This window comes from Panthera onca, chromosome A3, assembly GCF_046562875.1.
Source record: "Panthera onca isolate mPanOnc1 chromosome A3, mPanOnc1 haplotype 2, whole genome shotgun sequence".
In the NCBI taxonomy this organism is placed as follows: Eukaryota; Metazoa; Chordata; class Mammalia; order Carnivora; family Felidae; genus Panthera; species Panthera onca.
The window spans coordinates 101,702,222-101,721,771 of record NC_138341.1 but is presented as its reverse complement, the minus strand read 5'-3'; the positions used below and the strand labels follow the sequence as shown (position 1 = coordinate 101,721,771).

At 42.0% G+C, this 19,550-nt stretch overlaps 1 protein-coding gene across 1 annotated transcript in view; it reads left to right on the top strand.

Moving 5' to 3' along the window:
• SPTLC3 (serine palmitoyltransferase long chain base subunit 3) overlaps window positions 1-19,064 on the top strand; it is a 130,515-nt gene extending 111,451 nt beyond the window's left edge. Inside the window, exons 10-12 of the mRNA XM_060611913.2 lie at window positions 7,708-7,843; window positions 13,241-13,370; window positions 17,996-19,064. Of these exons, the coding sequence (XP_060467896.1) occupies window positions 7,708-7,843; window positions 13,241-13,370; window positions 17,996-18,109 (380 nt within the window). The 3' untranslated portion in view covers window positions 18,110-19,064. The remainder of the gene's footprint in view (window positions 1-7,707; window positions 7,844-13,240; window positions 13,371-17,995) is intronic.
• The last annotated feature ends 486 nt before the right edge of the window (window positions 19,065-19,550 follow it).

Genomic DNA, 19,550 nt, shown 5'->3' with positions numbered 1-19,550 from the left:
CACAGCTGGGGAGGATTAAGCAGGTGGATTTGTGCCTGGAGAAGCCCAGCGTGTGCTCGGGGCTAGAAAGAATGAATGTATTAGTTTTCTATTTCTGCATAACAAATGACCACAAATTTAGCGGCTTAAAACAACATCATTTATTATCTCAGTCTCCTTGGGTCAGGAGTCGGGGCACAGTTTGTTCTCTGCTCAAGGTTCTCACAAGGCCAAATCAAGGTGTCTGCAGCTGGCCTCTTTTCTGGAGCTCAGGTTCCTCTCCCAAGCTCACATGTTTGTGGCAGACTCTAGTTTGGGGGGTTGCGAGAGGGAGGTCCCCATTTCCTTGCCAGCTGTGAGCCAGACCCTCTCCACTCCTAGAGACTGCTTGAACTCCTTACCATGCAGCCCTCTCCATCTCAAAACCACCAGTGGAGAATCTCCTTCACATCAGATGCCCTTCTCCTCGAATCTCTTTCTTCGGGGAGAGCCCAGTCCCTCCTATGGGCTCACTTAATTAGGTCTTTTTTTTTTTTTTTAATTTTTTTTTTCAACGTTTTTTATTTATTTTTGGGACAGAGAGAGACAGAGCATGAACGGGGGAGGGGCAGAGAGAGGGAGACACAGAATCGGAAACAGGCTCCAGGCTCCGAGCCATCAGCCCAGAGCCTGACGTGGGGCTCGAACTCGCGGACCGCGAGATCGTGACCTGGCTGAAGTCGGACGCTTAACCGACTGCGCCACCCAGGCGCCCCGGTCTTTTTTTTTTTTTTAATGTTTTATTTTTTTCTTGAGAGAGATAGAGAGCATGCAATAGTTGGGGGACGGGAGGGGCAGGGTGCAGAGAGAGAGGGAGACAGAAGATCTGAAGCAGGCTCTGCACTGACAGCAGCCAGCCTGATGCAGGGCTCAAACTCACAAACGGTGTGATCGGTAATGATCTGAGCTGAAGCCGGTCGCTTAACCCACAGAGCCACCCAGGTGCCCCTAACCTAATTAAGTCTTAAACACTGGTTAATGTCCCTGATCCCCACACCCGCTCTCTGAGGCTTCCCCAGCAGATACTTGGAAAGCCAGAGGCTTGGATTATGTAGGCAGCTGCCTCGATGGGGCTCCCCGATGGCCACTTTGACTTGCAATGTTTCTCAGAGCCCTTCCAGGAAATCCCATGAACCCAGTTGCTCAGGACCTGTCCTTTGCCACCTCCTTTGCCTTCCCGCCACAGATCAGAACAGTTGCTGACACACACCTCCTCACCCACTTCAGATGTTTGCTGCCACTCTGGCTTCCTACTTGTCCTGCCACTTCCAGTTTTCCCCCTCATCCTAATCCACATGCCACACACCATGAGCTTCCTCTTGCTCAACCCCCTCAGACCATGGCACGCCCTGCTCATGATGCTGCCATGGCTCCCCATTTCCCACCAAAACCTTCCAAATCCTAGGGTGGCATTCACCACTATCAGTGGTCTGACTCCACGGGTCTTTCTCATGACTGTGGTGTAAGCATTATGGCAAGTGAGTTACCCATTTCCCAGGTGCCCCCCACCTCCAAACAGACACACAAGATCAACAGAATCAATACCCACACTGTAAGTTATGACTTCAACAATGGTTCTTAACTGATGCACAACACAGTTACCCTGGGAATGTTTCTGGAACAGAATACCTACAGGGGGGGCTTTACTGTACATATTCTAGAGAAAGAAATATTCCCAGAAGACTCTGGTGTGTTCCTGTGCTTAAGAATCACTGATTTACAAAGTTTCCAGAAGGCCCCAGTCTCCCAAACTACCCTCTTTAATGTGTAGAATTCCGTAATTTGTGACTTGCTAAGATACTGCTCTCTATTTAAATGCAAATTAGCATGAAATCTTATCATTTATTCTGAAGCATTGTTGTGTGAAAACTCTGTTAACTCTGCCTAGATCTGTCTTAAGGCTCTTCCTCTCAATTATCTATTACTTGATATTTGCCCTACCATTAGACCACTTCTTTCCCAACAGCCTCACAATATTCTTATCTTCTGCTTCACCTTAGCAGCTGGCCTGATTCCTTTACCTAGTGAGTGCTTTTCATTTCTGAAATGTGTGAATCCATGAACCATAGAATTCACACCTCACCGGACATGAATTTACCAGCTTTTCCCCATACAGCAGACTTTGATAGACCAGGAAGTATGGCTAGTTTCTGGGTCAGCTGGGTAACGCGTTAATGATCTGCCAGCCTCAGTTTCTGTATCTGCAAAGAGGGCCCCAAAACACAATTTCTGGCTCATAATAGGTGTGCAGGACATGTCCATTGTCACGTCTCCTTATGAGTTAAATGCCTGATGGTATATTTGAGCAGCGGGTAGGGAGTGGAGGCAATGGTGTCCTCTTGGGGCCCTTGAAATCAGGCCGTGCAGACTGCTGTCCACCCTTAATGTCCGTCCTCCCTGCTCCTGCATGCATTCCCGGGGGTATGACTGAGGGGCCCGAAGAGTCATTGGAACATGAGTATGTGACTATAAAACACGCTGTAACCTTGGAATCTGGACATCAAAAGGGAGAGCTTCAGTGCCTGATAAAAATGTGTGTTCCTCTTAGCAAACCACTCCAAACAGTTTTCCCCATCCCACTGGGAAGCTTGTCACTGCTAATGTGATTCTTATGATTCTTGCTGCTCTGTAGCCTCTTGATCTTTCCTGAGATCACTCTGCCCCTAAGTGTGTTGGAAACAAAATGTCCTGTCTGGTGTCCAGAGCTTAAAATAACAGACTGCTGGGTTCCTGCTGTCACACTGACACTTGACTCCAAGGTCTCTCCCCAGTACCAACCCCCCATGCCAGGGGGGAGAAGCCATGGGTGAATGGACAGACAAAGAAGGGGCAAGAGACAAGGAGATTAGTCATTCTCAGGCCATTCAAGCATTCTTTAACATCAGTTTGATTTTTCAGAAAGGTCAACTTCTTAAATTGTGAGAAATATTCTATGGAAACACTCCTCCCATCTCTAAAAACAGGGACAACATTTTCCAAGCAATGCTGCCTAAGGGCATGTTTGAGGTTGTCCATAGACAGTCCGTTGACTATTGCGACTGTCATGGTGGTGTGCTAAATAATTTAAGGAGGCAGAGCAGCATTCATTTCTTTGTGTGCATTTTTAAAGCCTGAGAAATAACAAAATAAGTCACTATGTGGCATCTGGGCATATTCATGTCTTGTCTGATAGCCAGGGAGCTTGCAAAATCTGCAGAAAATCGAGAGTGGCACTGGAGCTGGCTCACAAGCTTGTAAAATCCACCTCTTCCTCCTAGTGTTTCAGAGGGAAATGCCTCTCTCTCTCTCAGTCTCTCTCTCTCTCTCTCTCTCTCTCTTTTTGCATGCCAGTGGTTCAGCAGACAACAAATTTTCCTTCTTTAGCTTTTGACGGGTCATTCGGGGAGTCTCCACCGTCTGTGATGCCTTCTGGCCCTCTGGAGATTGACTTGTCCCAAACATATTTTTGGAAACACCACAGACGATTGTTTTTATTAGGGGACTGCAAAGCTTTGTAGTGGGATGCTTTGTGTTTTATTTGTTTTCCTTCCCCTGCCCCAGCTGTTTTTGTTTTAACAGCACTGGAGAGAAGGTTAAAGTATTTGTGGCCTCCGTTAACCTAGCCCATCTCTCAAGTTGGCAGAGCTAGAAATCTGAATGGGTAGAACGGCAATGTACAGGTCAGCTGCCTGGATGGGTTCATCCATATTTTATCCAGCCTCATGAGAGGGGTGAGGGGGACACTTGGGTTGATCTCAAGTTGAATGAGCACTTTGGAGCAGACAGCTGTCAGGGGAGCAGGTCACCCGCCACAAAATGCACTACCCAAGCACCCAAGCACTGATTAACTGCTGAGATGTAATCGTGCCAAACAAGAGGCCACGACATGTACCCATTTTTATTTTCCACATCTAACTGAGAAATAAGACATAGGGCACGGCTCTTACCACAGAATGCATGGCTTTGGGCTTGGACTGGCAATGGTGGCTATTTCTGAGATGTCTGAGTCTCCGTGGCTATACCTTGTCAAAAAACAAAATTCATGCCTGGGTCGCATTTCCATAGATACTTATTTAATTGGTCTGGAGTGCAGTCCGGGCATGGGATTTTTGCCAACCTGTCCAGATGATTCTGAGGTGCCATTGAGGTTACTTGGAACTACTTCCCTATGGAAAAAGGTAATTAACCTTTCAAACACCTGCTGCATGCCAGGCACAGTACTAAGCATGTTTCTACATTAACCCCTTTATTTCCACCTATCTTTTTGTGTGATAAGCTTATTTATCTGTATTTTACAGGTAAAACCAAGGTTTTAAGGCCTTAAATTATCCAGGTGGAGTTTAGTTTTTTAGTCCATTTCACTCCAAAGCCTATTCCTTTTTCAGAACCCAGAATATAGCAAAATAAACACTTGTATAAACTCTCCAGAACCCTACATAAGAGATCAGCTCATTTACTTATTTATCTGAGCAGAGACCTTCCCTGTCTTCTGTGTGATATGTGAAAGAAGAACCAGAAATTCTAGAATTAGAGACTTTGAGTGTTAGGAAAGGAATGTGGCTGCAATGCCCAATCTCTGTGCCACCCTGGCATGGCCATCTCTGTACAAAAAGACAAGTGCTAAAATTTCCTCCTTCTCTTACAAACTCTTAAAGCAAGGATCTCAAAGCACAGCATAATTAATAAAATCACCCACATCCTGTCTAGATGAGTAGCATTTTATATATACAAATTCCTTTCTGCCCCCAGGCCCTACAAGAGTAGAATGTTTCCAATTTTAAAGAGTGAGCAACAGAGTAATTGAAAGGAGCTGTATCTTGGCCGATGCAAAGGACCTCAAAGGCATTAAGTGATCTATATGAGAAAACATGGTGACCACGAAGTGTATCATAATGGCTTGTCAGCCATGCTGTGCTAAATGATTCAAAGATAGAAAAGACAGGGCAAGAAGAAAACATTGAATTCTTAAGAGTCAGCTACCCCTGGGATCAATATTCTGATCTATTCAGTCAACTCTCCAAACAATCTAGAAGCAGTAAAGTGATGACATTAGCTGATGATCCAGTTACTTGGGTTAATCAAGGCAAAGGGGACAGACGGGGCCAATTAAGTAGCTGGGCAGCCCAATGATAGATGAGTCATTACGGGCAAGCGCAAAGATAATGCCATTGGGAAAAGCAATTTAAGTCATTCATGCACTTCCAGGCCAGGAAATCCTTCTGGTCTTTGAGGGGGATCATTTAGGAATCATCAGACCCAGCCTGATGAAGTCATCTATTCATTGTGCAGCTAACAATCAACAAAAGAGCTAAACGTACAAGGCGACAGGCCATATGGAATACATTTTGGTGGCTGATGTATATCTCTGCCTTCATTTGAATCACCTTCATTAAAACAAGTCTTACTCCAGCCCCTCTTTTTCTTTTCATTCTTCTTCTACAATATCTCCCTACTTGTTATGCTATCACCTCCCTAAACATGCAGTCTTGATGTATAGATGAATTTTTAAAATAAAGACAAATTTAAATAAATTTAAATAAATAAACTGTGAACATACAAGTTTCCAAGAAACCCTTCAGCATGTTACAAAGCAATTCATCTTTAAGCACCAAGGAGGATTTTTCTATGCAGCAAAAATTTAACATATGAGTTAAAGTAAACCATACTTGAAGCTACCTGTTCCTTTAAAACCAAAGGCCAAACCAGGGACCCCAAAATGAAGGTTACCAATGATTGCCATGTTAATAAATTCGGTGAACACTAATTTATCTCCTGAGTTGTCTTCTTCCTCTATGATTGCTGTTTTTGTCATCCTTTTAAGTTCATTCTCTTCCCAACCATGAAATGTTGGATTCTTCAATTCCCGTCCTTTTTTTCTCAATCTACCCATCACTCCAGCCTTATCTTGCCCCACATTTAACCACATCTTACCTGGTTCTCAACTACTCTTTTCTTCTACAAAACACTAGACCATTGCACCTGTTTCCTATACCTGAAATGCTGTCCTCTGATATTTTGCCTGTTAACATTTGTCCACCTTTCTGATCTCAGCTCACTCATCATTTATTGACTTTCTCAAATTTGCTCCAATCTTTCTAATATGGGTTCTCATAACACCATATAGCATTCTCTACAGCACTTATTAGATTTGCAATTTTACATCCATTTTTAGGTGTAATATCAGTCTTCCCACTAGACTATAAGCTCTCCTCTGTTCCTCCATATGATGACAAACATGTAGCTTGAGGATGACCTCATTCTTATACTTCTTCTTCAGCAGATCTGAAAGACTGATGAGCCCAGGTTGTATTCCATAGCCAATATTCAAGGGGATGGAATATCCCAATTGGCCACGTCTTGATCATGGGCTACCCTTGTAGCAAAGAGAAAAGTCAGGGCCAACTCTAACTGAACATCATGGACCTTTGGAGGAAGGATGCTGAGCTGGAAATGCCCACTGTGAATCCTTTTGTCAAGACACAGTCTGGGGCCAACTCTCCAAGAAGGAACTGGAGAAACCTGATTAACATATTTATTGACATTTTTACCCATTTTCCACCAGGAGAGTTAAAGATACCAAGGATCGATGTCCAGAATATTGAAAAATTAGTAGAACAAGGGCTCTGATCAGTTTTAATGGACACCTGACCAATCATAATGGAGGTCAGCTATAGCAGCTGTTCCTGCTCAATAGCCACCTTGCATCAGATGCAAACACTGGAGTGATTTACAGGGGACTTAAACATCCAGTTCTGTTCAATCTTCTGTATTGAGCACACACACTCTGGTTTTGGCTGTTTTGCTCATTTACTTCATAGAGTAGACATGTTTCTTCAGAACTCTTTCCACTCTTTAATTCCCTTTGTCCTCTCATATGTGTGATGTCCTCACTGGGACACACATGGAGGCCAGAGGCTTTTGAGCTGAAGCACCAATAACCTGGAAATGGACACAGGTACCTTCCTTGACCTTCTGTTTGGAGCCCACACCATCATTTTTTGTGGTTGGGGAAAACAGAGGTCCCCTTCTTCCCTTCCCTCTATTCCCTTCCCTCTATTACTCTACTACTATCAAATGCCTCAGAAAACAGTTGTGGTCTCAGCTGGACCTATTTTTGTTCAGGGATGTGCTACCCCTTCAAGTTCAGGTTAGGTGAAATGCTCTTTGATTGGAGACTTAGATGAGAAACAACTTAATGGGTCAGCTCAAGTTGGCTAAAACAACTGGTGTGTGTGTGTGTGTGTGTGTGTGTGTGTGTGTGTGTGTGATTTCTTGTCACATTCCCTTTCCCTGAGTTAATGTCTTTAAAGCACTTAGAACAGAATCCATACATAGTAGGTACCTAGTAAATGATGGTTCATTTCCTTCCTTCTTACTAGACACCATTTTTGTCCCCTCATCACCCCACAGACTAGCCTACTTCACCCCACAGACTAGCCTACTTTTAGTTGCTAGCAGTACCTAATAACACCATCCCCCCCCCCCCCCCCCCCGCCCTGCCCATTGGATCCTGTCTTCCAGACTTAGGACAGTTCTCAGATATCAGTGCCCACACTTGCTCACCAAGAGATATTACCCACCCTATTTTGAGCCCCTCCCAGCTAACGATGCAGGTCTGCAGAAAGACTTAGGAATGCTTGCCAAGTCAATCTGACCTTTGCTTCTCTCTTCCTGGTGGTATTGATGGATTTCATGCCTGTCTCCTTTCAGGGCTTCAGAGAGTACGGCAACTTGCAAAAAATACAAGATACTTCAGACAGAGACTGAACGAAATGGGATTCATTATCTATGGCAATGAGGAATCTCCCGTCGTTCCCCTGCTCCTTTACATGCCTGCTAAAGTAGCGTGAGTATTCAGTAGACTCTCAGAATAACAGTGGAGCCTCAGGGTGATCTGACAAAGACAGTGCTTCTGACTCTATGAGGCTCCTTCAGCATTGGCATTGCTTATGCACTTTGAATGGGGTGCTGAGTTCAGAATTCATTTGTATAGCTTCTCGGAAGCCCCCGGCCAACCCATCAGCAGGGCCTTTTCACAGGTCTTCTAAGAAGGGAATCAAGGGGCACTTGGGTGGCTCAGCTGGTTGAGCATCCAACTCTTCTCTTGATTTCAGCTCAGCTCATGATCCCAGGGTCATGTAATTGAGCCCCACATCAGGCTCCACACTGAGCATAGAGCCTGCTCAGGACTCTGTCTCTCTCCCTCTCACTCTCTCTTTCTCTCAAGTAAAAAACAAATTTAAAAAAAGAAAAGAAAGGAACCATGTGCTAAGGCTCACCACATTTGAGCTCTGTGAATTTGGGTGTCACCCGCTGGGTCTCAACTGTAAATTAAGGATGAACCTGTGCCTCCTTCTGCCCCATGATCTTTTTCAAGGAGAACATCTGAAGACCATCTCTCCCAACATGTGAAAACAACATTACCAGGCTCTGTGCTTTCTCCACTGATTTTTCATGGCCATCCTCAGAAGAAGGCACCCTTATTTCAAGTGTGGGAGAAACTGAGGCTGATAACAATTAAGTAGTTTGCCCAAACTCCAAGTTAAGCAGTAATAAAATCAAGAGACTACCAAGAGACAAACCCAAACTTGGGCTCATGCTCTGAACACCAAACTTTAAGCCTCCCCTATAAACCTGTGCGGAGTTGTTTCCCATTGATTACAGCTCTGAAATTGAGCATGAGAATAGCTGCATAAAGAGAAAAAAATGACTATTTCTCAATACGGCATAGACAATTTTATACATGAGCCATTCTCCAACCTGCCACACACTACCTCTGTTATTAAAAGGAACTTAATTAAAATCCTTTCTAAATTTAAAATATTTATTTGGGTGTCTGGCCATGTGCACGATGGAAAGTAATAGTCAACATATATTTATGAGATTCTACTGGTCCTGACTCTCCTGCAACATAACCCTATTGTTGGAATTTTTTATTTTTGACTCTCTAACAGTCTGAATAGGTTGGCAGAGTATTTTAAGTATAGATAAGGGGCTCTGGGGCTATCAGTTGAGAACTCATGATGGGTAGGAATGAATTATTAGTTTCTGAAAGATTGATTCTTCAGCGTATGCTTTTGTATTATTTCACCACAGCAAAATAACAAAACACACATATGAGTTCTTTAGTGTGCCACACCATTACCATCAGTGGGTCCTTTGTTCACAGATCTGGGTCAGGCTATGCATGTAGTGGGCAAGAAGACGGTGTGCTACAGAAACATCACACAGGATACTGCTCTGTATTTATGGCAGGGAGGAGGTGTAACTGTGATTCAAAATAGCAGATAATCCCAAACCCTTTACCATCTGATTTCAGAAGGCACAAAAGAAAGCCTATGTTTAATCAGAGTGGTTGGCAAAATGGTGTGTTCTGGAAGTAAGATTCCACACTTAGCCCATGTCTATCTAATATTTTATCACTAGCTCAAATGAAGACACCATAAATAAATTTGTTTTATTTTTGAGAGCCTCAAGTGCACAACACCGGAGGGAGGCAGTAGGGAGTGTAACGGATAGTTCTGACTTTGATGGTGGAGGTTGGAAATAGAATCTCAACATGCTGGAAAAATGAATCCATCTAATGAGAAGAGTTCACAAATAGTAAAAACAAATGCATTTAAATTCAATAATTCAACTTTGCGATAACAAAGAGAGAGGGAGTACCTCTGCTCTTTTATATGTCAGGAATCCTAACTGGACAACAGCTAATATGAAAAATAAAAACAGGGTGTTACTTGTAAAAGTATGCTCCTTGGTGTATTGAGGAGTCTGGAATGAGAAAGGATTTGACTCTACCTCTTCCTACCTGGGGGATCTTGGACAAGTTGTGCAAACTTCTGAAGCCCCAGTTTTCTCATTTTTAAAATGGGATGTAATTGTGCCTATTTCATAAGGCCATTGTGAAGATTAAGCAAGATGAGGCCTATCAGAACATGTTGTTTCTTATACAGGAGCTGGCCATGTGCACGATGGTCTAGGTGGGAACTGTTATTAGTAGTAGTATTAACTATCGATGTACATAAAGCATTTAATATAGTACTTGGTATACTATAATAACTTAATCAATGGTAGTTATTATTATTACTGCTACTTCTACTGCTACAATTATTATTATTATTGTTATTAGTTTCAACTGAGTGCAAAAATGAATCACCATGGTTGCATGGCTCTCCAAAATAATTATTGCAATCTTTGGCTGCATTAATAAAAAATAGACTTTCCAGGAAAATAGTAGGTAGATATCCTGCTATTGTCCGTGTCAAATATGCTATGTTAGACACCAGATGATGTGTCTATCTAATGCCTTCCAGTTTCACATGGTATTATGGAGGAGATGATGTGGCTGAACACTGATTATATGCTGAGTAAGACTCTTACATCAACAATCACTCACCAAGGCTGGGATGCTTAGTCCTAGTTTACAAATGAGGACAGAGACCCACAAAAGTTAAACTGCTAAGAGTCACTCGGATTGTAGATAGTAGAGCCCAGAATTTTTTTTAAATTTTTTTTGTTAACGTTGATTTATTTTTGAGACAGAGAGAGACAGAGCATGAACAGGGGAGGGTCAGAGAGAGGGAGACACAGAATCTGAAACAGGCTCCAGGCTCTGAGCTGTCAGCACAGAGCCCGACACAGGGCTCGAACTCACGGACCGCTAGATCATGACCTGAGCCGAAGTCGGCCGCTTAACCGACTGAGCCACCCAGGCGCCCCGAGCCCAGAATTTAAAGCCAGTTCCATTGGCCTCCTACACCAGAGCTCTTTTCAGTGTATAGCACAGCCTCTGAAGCTTCAGTCCACGGAGGAAAACATGCACGTCTCATTAAAGCAACACAGACTGTAAGTTTAACTCTCTTTAATGTCATCTTTGGTGAATCAAAAGGCATCAATCACTGCAATGGAAAGAAAAATCTAATTGCTTGGGTTGTCTATGGAAACTTAGAACAGGTTAGTTACAAAAGGTAATATCGTGTATTGTTGGCGGGAGTTGCTGGCAAGGGCCTCCCTGCTGCCTGGCCTTGTTTCCTTCTCAAATACTTCTTCAATGGAAAGTTTATACATAGAAAAGCTTTTGAGACAAGGAGTTAATTGTAGAAGCCAGTGTATGAGCACTTGATCTTTCATTTGCTCATTTTAAACCCTTTGATTTTACTAAAGAATTGTGATTTCTCCACATTTCCACCGACTGCAGAATGAAAATAAAGTCTCTAGCCACATATCCTTTTGGGCAAAGTTTTGTTGCAGCTCTTACCACTGGAATCTTCTATGACGTTCAGTACAATGTGATTTCACCTATGAAACATTCACTCAGATAATCAAGAATGTATTTATTATTTGGTACAGAGTTTACCAAATAAACGTGGGCCTTGTGATACACTTGGAGGATGAGAGGATACAAGAGGCGGGGATGCTATACATAACACAGTGCTAATGTTTGTATTATTATTATTCTTATTATTATTATCCACATAGTTTGGTTTCTTGCAGCCCACACTGGCTTTAATTTGCTTTGGGGAGTACAAATCCAGAGGCTCATTATATAAAATGTTCAGGGCAATCAGACACATTAACTGGAGAAGGCCAGGTTTAGTAGTGTAAATTTTAAGCCCAAAAGTGCTCCAGGGAGGCCTCAGATTAGCCTAATGAATCAACAGTCATATATTTTGCTCTGCATTCTTTGGCAAAACTCACTTCCTCTGGTACAAAGAGAAACATGCAGACAGTGAAAATGGTCTTTTGGGAGTCCCGAAAAGTAGCCTGAGATCATGGGTCAGGTAGTTTGTATTCTAGCAATAAAAGCCCTTGCCTTGTTTCTCAGATAATTATGAGCTCTCATCCTGTGTAGTTCCATGGGCAGCCTTCCATAGGGTGAACAAGAAAGAGAAAGAACAGCCTCTGTTTTCAAGCTTTCTCAGAAAGCTTCGTCTCCTTGTTAATCTTCCCAGTCCAAATAGAAGGCGTATCTTGCCTTGCATAGGCCACAGGGCCAGAGAGGCAGTGTTCTCAGTAGGTCATGCAATCTCCATCACTTTGTCTGATAACATGCATTCTGCATCAGGTAACCAAAAAGGCAGACAGCTCCATGGCAAGAGGAATGAATAAATGAACAGGCTCATTCTCCACGTCTGGTTCAAGAATCCTTCCTGAGTTATGACTGGAAGGTTTGTGTGGTGCTGTCAGCTTCCAGCCTAAAATAGGACACCAGAAACCTCTTAATGCTAAGAACAGATCTGAGGCATTTACCTTGATTGTGGGCAGAGACATTTCATAATTAAGGTTTCCCACAGAGAGCAACAGAGCACAAAGTGGGCAAAGATTCACTTGGGGGCACATGCCTTTTTGTCTGATGTTGGCTCTTAGCACAAAAAAATTGTAGACTTTGAGAGCTTGATATTCTAGAATTGTCACTGAGATTAGCTCTGTGAAAGAAGGAGGCTAGAAGAAGATAAGAGAAAGGAATCAGAGCTTAGAAAGGTTTTACCCTGTGTCAAAAAGCATTGCAGTTATAGGACTTATATCCTACAGGTTGCATCTATGGACCAGCCACTCTGTGTATGCACATTTTCCCTGTCTCCCTCCCCATTTCCCCTTGAACCCAGTCAATGGGTTTATTATCCCTGACCATACCTGGATGTATTCATTCATACAATAAAAAATGAAGAGACCCTTGCGTTTTCCATGTCTGGTTTAATGAGGGCAAAAAATATATATCTTTGGCTCTGGAGTGAGAATACATACAGCTCAGGATTGGCTCCTGCAGACCCTCAGATCCTGGTTCTCAAATTCTTGTCACTAAGTACAGGCTTCTTGAAATTTCCATATTCTGCTATTGGTATTACATTTTTAAAACATACAACTTTGCACTTCATGTATGTTCTTTCTTTATGCAATTGCATTGTGTTAGCTTTGGGGTTTTTATTCCTAGAAACCCTTCAGACAAAGGATGCCAACTTGTTAAACCAGGGTTACATACATCAGCTTTTTCTGCTCTATGTCAGAGACTCAGTACTCACAATGCTCTAATGAATGTGCTGGACCCGATAATATACACACTCAGCCATGGGTGCCATGGAAGAACTGCCCCATTTCCTTGTCAATTATATGTGACAGAAGCTTAGTAACTTTAATCATTTTTACTTATTGATATAAAATAAGAAATGTCAACTAGCCATATTCTTTCTCCTGCCATGTAACTTTGTCATCTCTCAGTTAACCTCCTCTTTTACCTTTCCCATAGGGCTTTTGCAAGGCATCTATTAAATAGAAAAATCGGGGTGGTGGTCGTTGGATTTCCAGCTACTCCCCTCGCAGAAGCTCGGGCTCGGTTTTGTGTTTCAGCAGCACATACCCGGGAGATGCTAGACACGGTAAGTACATGACAGGCCAACAGAATCTCCAGCACTGGTGCCTTGCATTCTGAGCACATTCATTTACTGAGCTAGCTTCGGTGTCCCTGGGTTTCTCTTGGTGGTGTAGAAAAACAACACTCATAAACTCACTGCTAAAAAAGCTAGGGTATGCCAACAACGTCCAACAATGTGATCAACTCAGGGGATAGAAAAGAAAATGAGTTTGTGAAGACTTAACTCAAGTCAGTATTTGGCTTCATAAAACAGACTGAGTAGCCACATGTTATGCTATTTACTTGTTCTTAAATGCAAAAGCTAACCTGACGTGTTATTTCAGCATTAACTTCCCACAACCTGACATTTTTCGTAGCCACCAAGCCCATCATAATAAAATATGATCCAATGAAGCAACATGTTGGAAAAACAATAACAAAGACAGATCTATCATATCATCCAGACCTACACGAGGTGTAAACGATTTAAAAACCACATTTCATTGTCCTTTGGTTTTGATCTTTATGTGAATGAGTGATATCAGAAAACTAAGCCATCTCAATCAGTGTGGGGTTGATGGAACTGTCTCATAATGTCAATGCAGTTTAGCAAACACACTGACTGTCTAGTATGTGCAAAACCCTAGGGCAAAAACTCTAAGAGGTGGTACTAATAAATAAGCAACTAGTGATAATATTGGACAAAATAAATTCATCTTGGAAAAGAAATATGGACAACTGTGGAAGCATGAAGGTAGAAATGATATATGAGATTATATGAATTCGTTCATTACATATGAATAAGTTATGTGCAAAGATGTGAATTAATTATGTGTATATGTGTAATATACATACACATATAATGACTCATAATATATAAAGATATATATGGATATGGATATTATATATATATTTCACAGGAGAGGTGACTTTTGAGCTAGGCCTTTTTTTTTTTTTTAATGTTTATTTATTTTTGAGGGAGAGAGACAGAGCACGAGCAGGGGAGAGGCAGAGTGAGAGGGAGACACAGAATCCAAAGCAGGCTCCAGGCTCTGCGCTGTCAACACAGAACCTGATGTGGGGCTGGAACTCATAAACTGTGAGATCATGACCTGAGTGAAAGTCAGACGCTTAACTGACTGAGCCACCCAGGCACCGCTGAGCTAAGGCTTTTTTAATAAAAGTTATGGAACATCATCCAAGGTTTCTGACCAAAGGAGTGACATAATCATGTTACTACAAAATAAATGTAACAAATTGATTGGAGAGGGAAAAGGCAAGAAGAAGGGACCTAAAATGGAGCTGTTTGAAGAAAAAAAAGAAAGAGAGAGATGACAAGATCAATGGCAGTAGAAACAAAAGAAATGTATATATGAACAGACATCGTAAGTGCACGGAGCTGCCAAGACTTGGCAAATGATCACATGCAGGGAACATTTGGGAAGAGGGAATCAAAGATAATTCAAGGTCTCCAGACCTGGTGAATGGAAGGATGGTAAAGCTAAACCATTTATATGAGATAAGGTATGCAATAAAGAACAGCAAATCATCGGGGCGCCTGGGTGGCTCAGTCGGTTAAGCGTCCAACTTCGGCTCAGGTCATGATCTCGTGGTCTGTGAGTTCTAGCCCCGCGTCGGGCTCTGTGCTGACAGCTCAGAGCCTGGAGCCTGTTTCAGATTCTGTGTCTCCCTCTCTCTCTGCCCCTCCCCTGTTCATGCTCTGTCTCTCTCTGTCTTAAAAATAAATAAATGTTAAAAAAAAAATTAAAAAAAAAAAGAACAGCAAATCATCAATGAGACTGGAGGAACAAAACAAGTTCAGTTTTAGACAGGTTGGGATTATATGTCTATGGGTCACCTGTGAAAAAGAAAATCAGATTCTAAGCTTAGGAGCATATGCAATGCTGGAGCTTCTGTAGTTTGGGCAGCTGAGGGATCATGAAAGCAAAGGTAGAGGATATAATTGTCCAAACACAAGTGAACAGGCCAAGGACAGGCTCCGGCAGAGTGCCCGTCTCCCAGCGTAGACACGGGAACCACAGGTGAGGAACAAGACTTCAGTGGGGCTAGAGCAGTCTGAAAAGACACGAACTAGTGTAGTGTTAAACATAGTAAGAAGGAAAAAGTTTCAGGGAGGGGGAGGATCAAAGTGTCCCCAAGAGATGGGAAGAAGCTATTGGATTAGCAATTAGCAGGAGCTCGATGTTCCTCCAAGCAGACAGGTTTAGGAGAATATAGGGAACGGAAATAAGAATACAACAAATAAAAAAGTGAATACTTTGAGCTCCAATAATAAATTACACACACACATACACACAGAGTCTCCATGTCTCTCTGCTTCACCATTACATTCTTAGGACTTAAACCAATGTATACTCCAGAGTACATACATAATAACAACTTTCTGCATGGCACACTAATAACTGAGCAAATTCTAGGTCTTTGAGATGATAGGTGAACTTTGTTGTTGTTCTTTGTATCTTTCCATATTGCCCAGGTTCTCTAAAATGAGTTATTTCTAGTAATTAACTTTAATAAATTATTTATTTTTTTCAAAAAGTAGTCAAATATTTCAAGGAGTTTGACAGTAAAACCAAAAAAAGGTTTAGAAAAAGCGCTTGAAAATTGGGAAATACTTGAGCATGTTTACACATTAAGGGAGGAAAAGAGTAAAGAGAGCGGCATTAGGCATGGTAGAGCAAAGGAGATGGCTGGGGAGAAGCACCCAGAGATGACAGAAGGAGATGGGCAGCAGGGGTGGATTTGTATTTTTTGTGATCTCAACAGCATTGAAACATTCATGAATGTCCAACTCTGTAGACATCAGACCTTGTGATTCTCTTTGCAAGTTCTTAATTCCTTTGGACTACCTGGTTTGGAAGGAGCACTGAGACATCATCTAGACAGATGCCTCTAAACTTTTGAAATCAGGCACCTACATCAATAAAAAATTGTGAGCATATTCCTCAATATACACATAAGGGAAAGTGAAAAATGACCCATGAACAGCCAGGGCATTAAGGTAACAACTGAACATTAACACTCACAGAAAATAACATATTAGACAAGTCTCCTCCATGACCATGTTTGGAACAAGACAGAGACGAAGCCACTTTACAAACACAAAATGCCTCAGAATATCCTTCTTCTAACATGATTGCTGCTCCTTTACCAATCACCCCACCTTAGGCATCCTGCCCTCCACCTAAGAATTTGGCACATAGCCAATCACTGAATTTCTCCCGCTCCAGACAACATCCAACCCAGAACTGGTCCCTGCTTCCTTAGAGTCATCTGGAGCACAAGTCCAAATGTGATAAGGAGACCTTCCCAACTCCCTCTTCCTAAGATGGTTCTTCTGAAATACACACTCCCAGCTGCAGCAAGTGGAATAAACCTACCTTCATTTGAGTACAGGTGTGCTCTGGGTAGTCTGATCAATGGGCTTCAACACAAATCCATTTATAAGTTATATATGCATTTTCAATATATTACGTACATTTTGTAGCAGACACAAAAATGGAAGCTAAAAAGGTTGAAATTAACCTGAATAGAAAAGCCTATGTTTTCCTCCCATACCTTCCAGGAATTGTCTTTCCTACCCCCCCCCCGCCAGGTATGCAGATGCATGCCCTGTATTACTCCATCCCCGCCTTCAGCAAAGAGCAACAGACACTATCCTAGTTGATGTCCTTTTAAATCCAACTTTTGTTACTTTGTCTTAGTGCTTAGATTTGCTGGAAAAATTTAGAAAGTACATTGAAGTAAAAAGAACATTTTAACCACCCGTAATGCTACCACCCAGAAATAGATGAGTCTTCACATATTGGTGGGTACCTAACTTGATGCCAGTTTGAAAGACTTCCCAAAGAGGAAAATCCTTATGCTCCACTAATCATTCGTTCCAGTGTTAACAAACATCTTCCCTTTTTCAAAGCATTAGATCCTAATATTGTCTGTCTCAACGGACAGGGTAAGAAAGATAGGCCTAAAAATGTTAAAAGGGCATATCCCCAGTACCATAAGATTAGTGATATATTAGATTTTGTCTGTCCTGGATCTTGGTTGTTTCTCAGGAAAACTGGGGATACATTTTCCTGCCTGAATGGAGAGAACTGAAATGGATGAGTTCTCGGTCCCTTAAGGTTTTAAGTTTGATGATTCCATGGAACACAGAGATGAGTGTTTAATAGCTGGGGGTAGGGAAATTTGGGAGAGAGAAGAAGACACTAATCAGCTCCCGCAGTGTTCCATTTTGCTCTTGGCCATTTATGTCATGAAGACATAACCCAGTTGTAACCTGCAACCTTACCTTTTTCTTCCACAAGCTTATATATAATTCATTAAATTTTAAAATAAGGCCTGAAAGGGTAAGCATGCATCAGATACTTTTATTCCTCTCTTCACACCCCCAAAATAAGTTAAATATTCATAATATGGGGTAGGCTGTTAAAGAATATGAAATAAAATGAATTAGCATCTAAGATTCCTCTACAGCTGGTTTGTAAACCACACCTTAATGATTTGGATCTTTCTCCTTTTCTTTAAAATCAAAGAAGATGGCAAAAGAAGATTGTATCTCTGAGGCTCTGGATTGCAGAGCCATTTAGGAGTTTAAAGAATAACTGATGGAAGGCAATCTCTTTGCAGGTTTTGGAAAACCTGGATGAAATGGGTGATCTCTTGCAACTGAAGTATTCCCGGCACAAGAAGTCAGCGCGCCCTGAACTCTATGATGAGACAAGCTTTGAACTGGACGATTAAGTCTCCTGGTCCTGAATTGCACCTAAAGACTTTGCCAGAAAGACCTCCCTCCCTGACTCAAAAGGAACATAAATGGATTTCTCCCCCTTTCTAAGGACAATTTTGGTTTCTGAGCCAGCTGAATTGAACTGAAGGAAATGTCATGTTTTTAATGTCTCCAATCCGGAACTGCAAAGACAAAAATATGGTTCCAGATTTTAACTTTTCTCCTCATCCAAGTATCCTGCTACAAACACATGCACACGCACGCATGCGCACACATGCACATACACACACTCACACGTACACACACACACACACACACACACACTTCCTAGAACATTTTTAATGGCAATGAGCCTGTGTTTTAGCTGCTACTGTGCAGCCTCTTTGGTCCAGACTCTTTCAGGCATTCCAACCAAATGAGAGGGTTTTGATTTTTAATTCAGTAGATTCTCACTCCGTGTTTACTTATTTCATCTGCAGACATGAGCAGAGGTGGTGGGCAGTAGCTGACCTCCTTGTTTCACCCATGAATGCCCCAGCTAGAACTCATCTGTATCATGGGGAGCTCCAGGCAGGAGGGTAAAGAAATATTGCTTCTACCATTTGCCACATTTGGACTTTTTCCAAGGACAAGTGTCAAAAGCCATAGTTAACGTTTGGAGGGAGAGAGCAGAATCGGCCAGCAGTGACTAAAGACGTCTTTGAAGGAAACTTTTCTTTTCCTCTCGCTGGTCTCCTACAGTTTTACAGCTGAGCTTTTGAGGTTTGGAAAATCCAAGACTTTTGTTTCGTAAGGAAGGGGGCAGAAAGCAAACACAAGCCAATTTTAGGCCTAGACTAAAACTGTAATGTTATAGCAACTGGAAGGTTGTCTGTGCCATGTGGAGTGAATGTTTAGCTTGCGAACATAGCCCTTATTACTTTAAGGAATGAGTTGTCATTTTCCTATTAAATTTTGAGTAAATGGTGAGATTCAATTTCCTTTAGAGTTGACTCTCAAGACTATACTTGAATGTATTGATTCAAAAACAACATTTAAAAGCGACTTCTTTTCAACTTTTTTAACACTGACACCCCCATTCAGACCTATTAAAGAGTTCTTACTGTCTGCTGGCACACGAACTCCAATTCTGGTGTAAAGTAGGCTTATACACTATTGAGCGACTAATTGTAATTTACCTCCGTTCTCTCTCTGTCTCTTTCTCTCTGTCTCTGTTATGTCTGTCTTTCTCTCTTTCTAAATGTGAACACAAACTTATCTGGAATAGTACCCTTTTGCTAATTGGATCTAGTTGGTATGGAAAAAGCCAGTGGAAAACCTTATCTTTAACAAGCTCCCAGATGGCTCCCAGATTTGGAAACTCCAAAGAGCAATGGTGACCTTTTAGCAAAGCTTCTGTAATAGTTTGAATGAGTTACAGAACATTCCACTCCATCAAATGACAGTATAAACAAA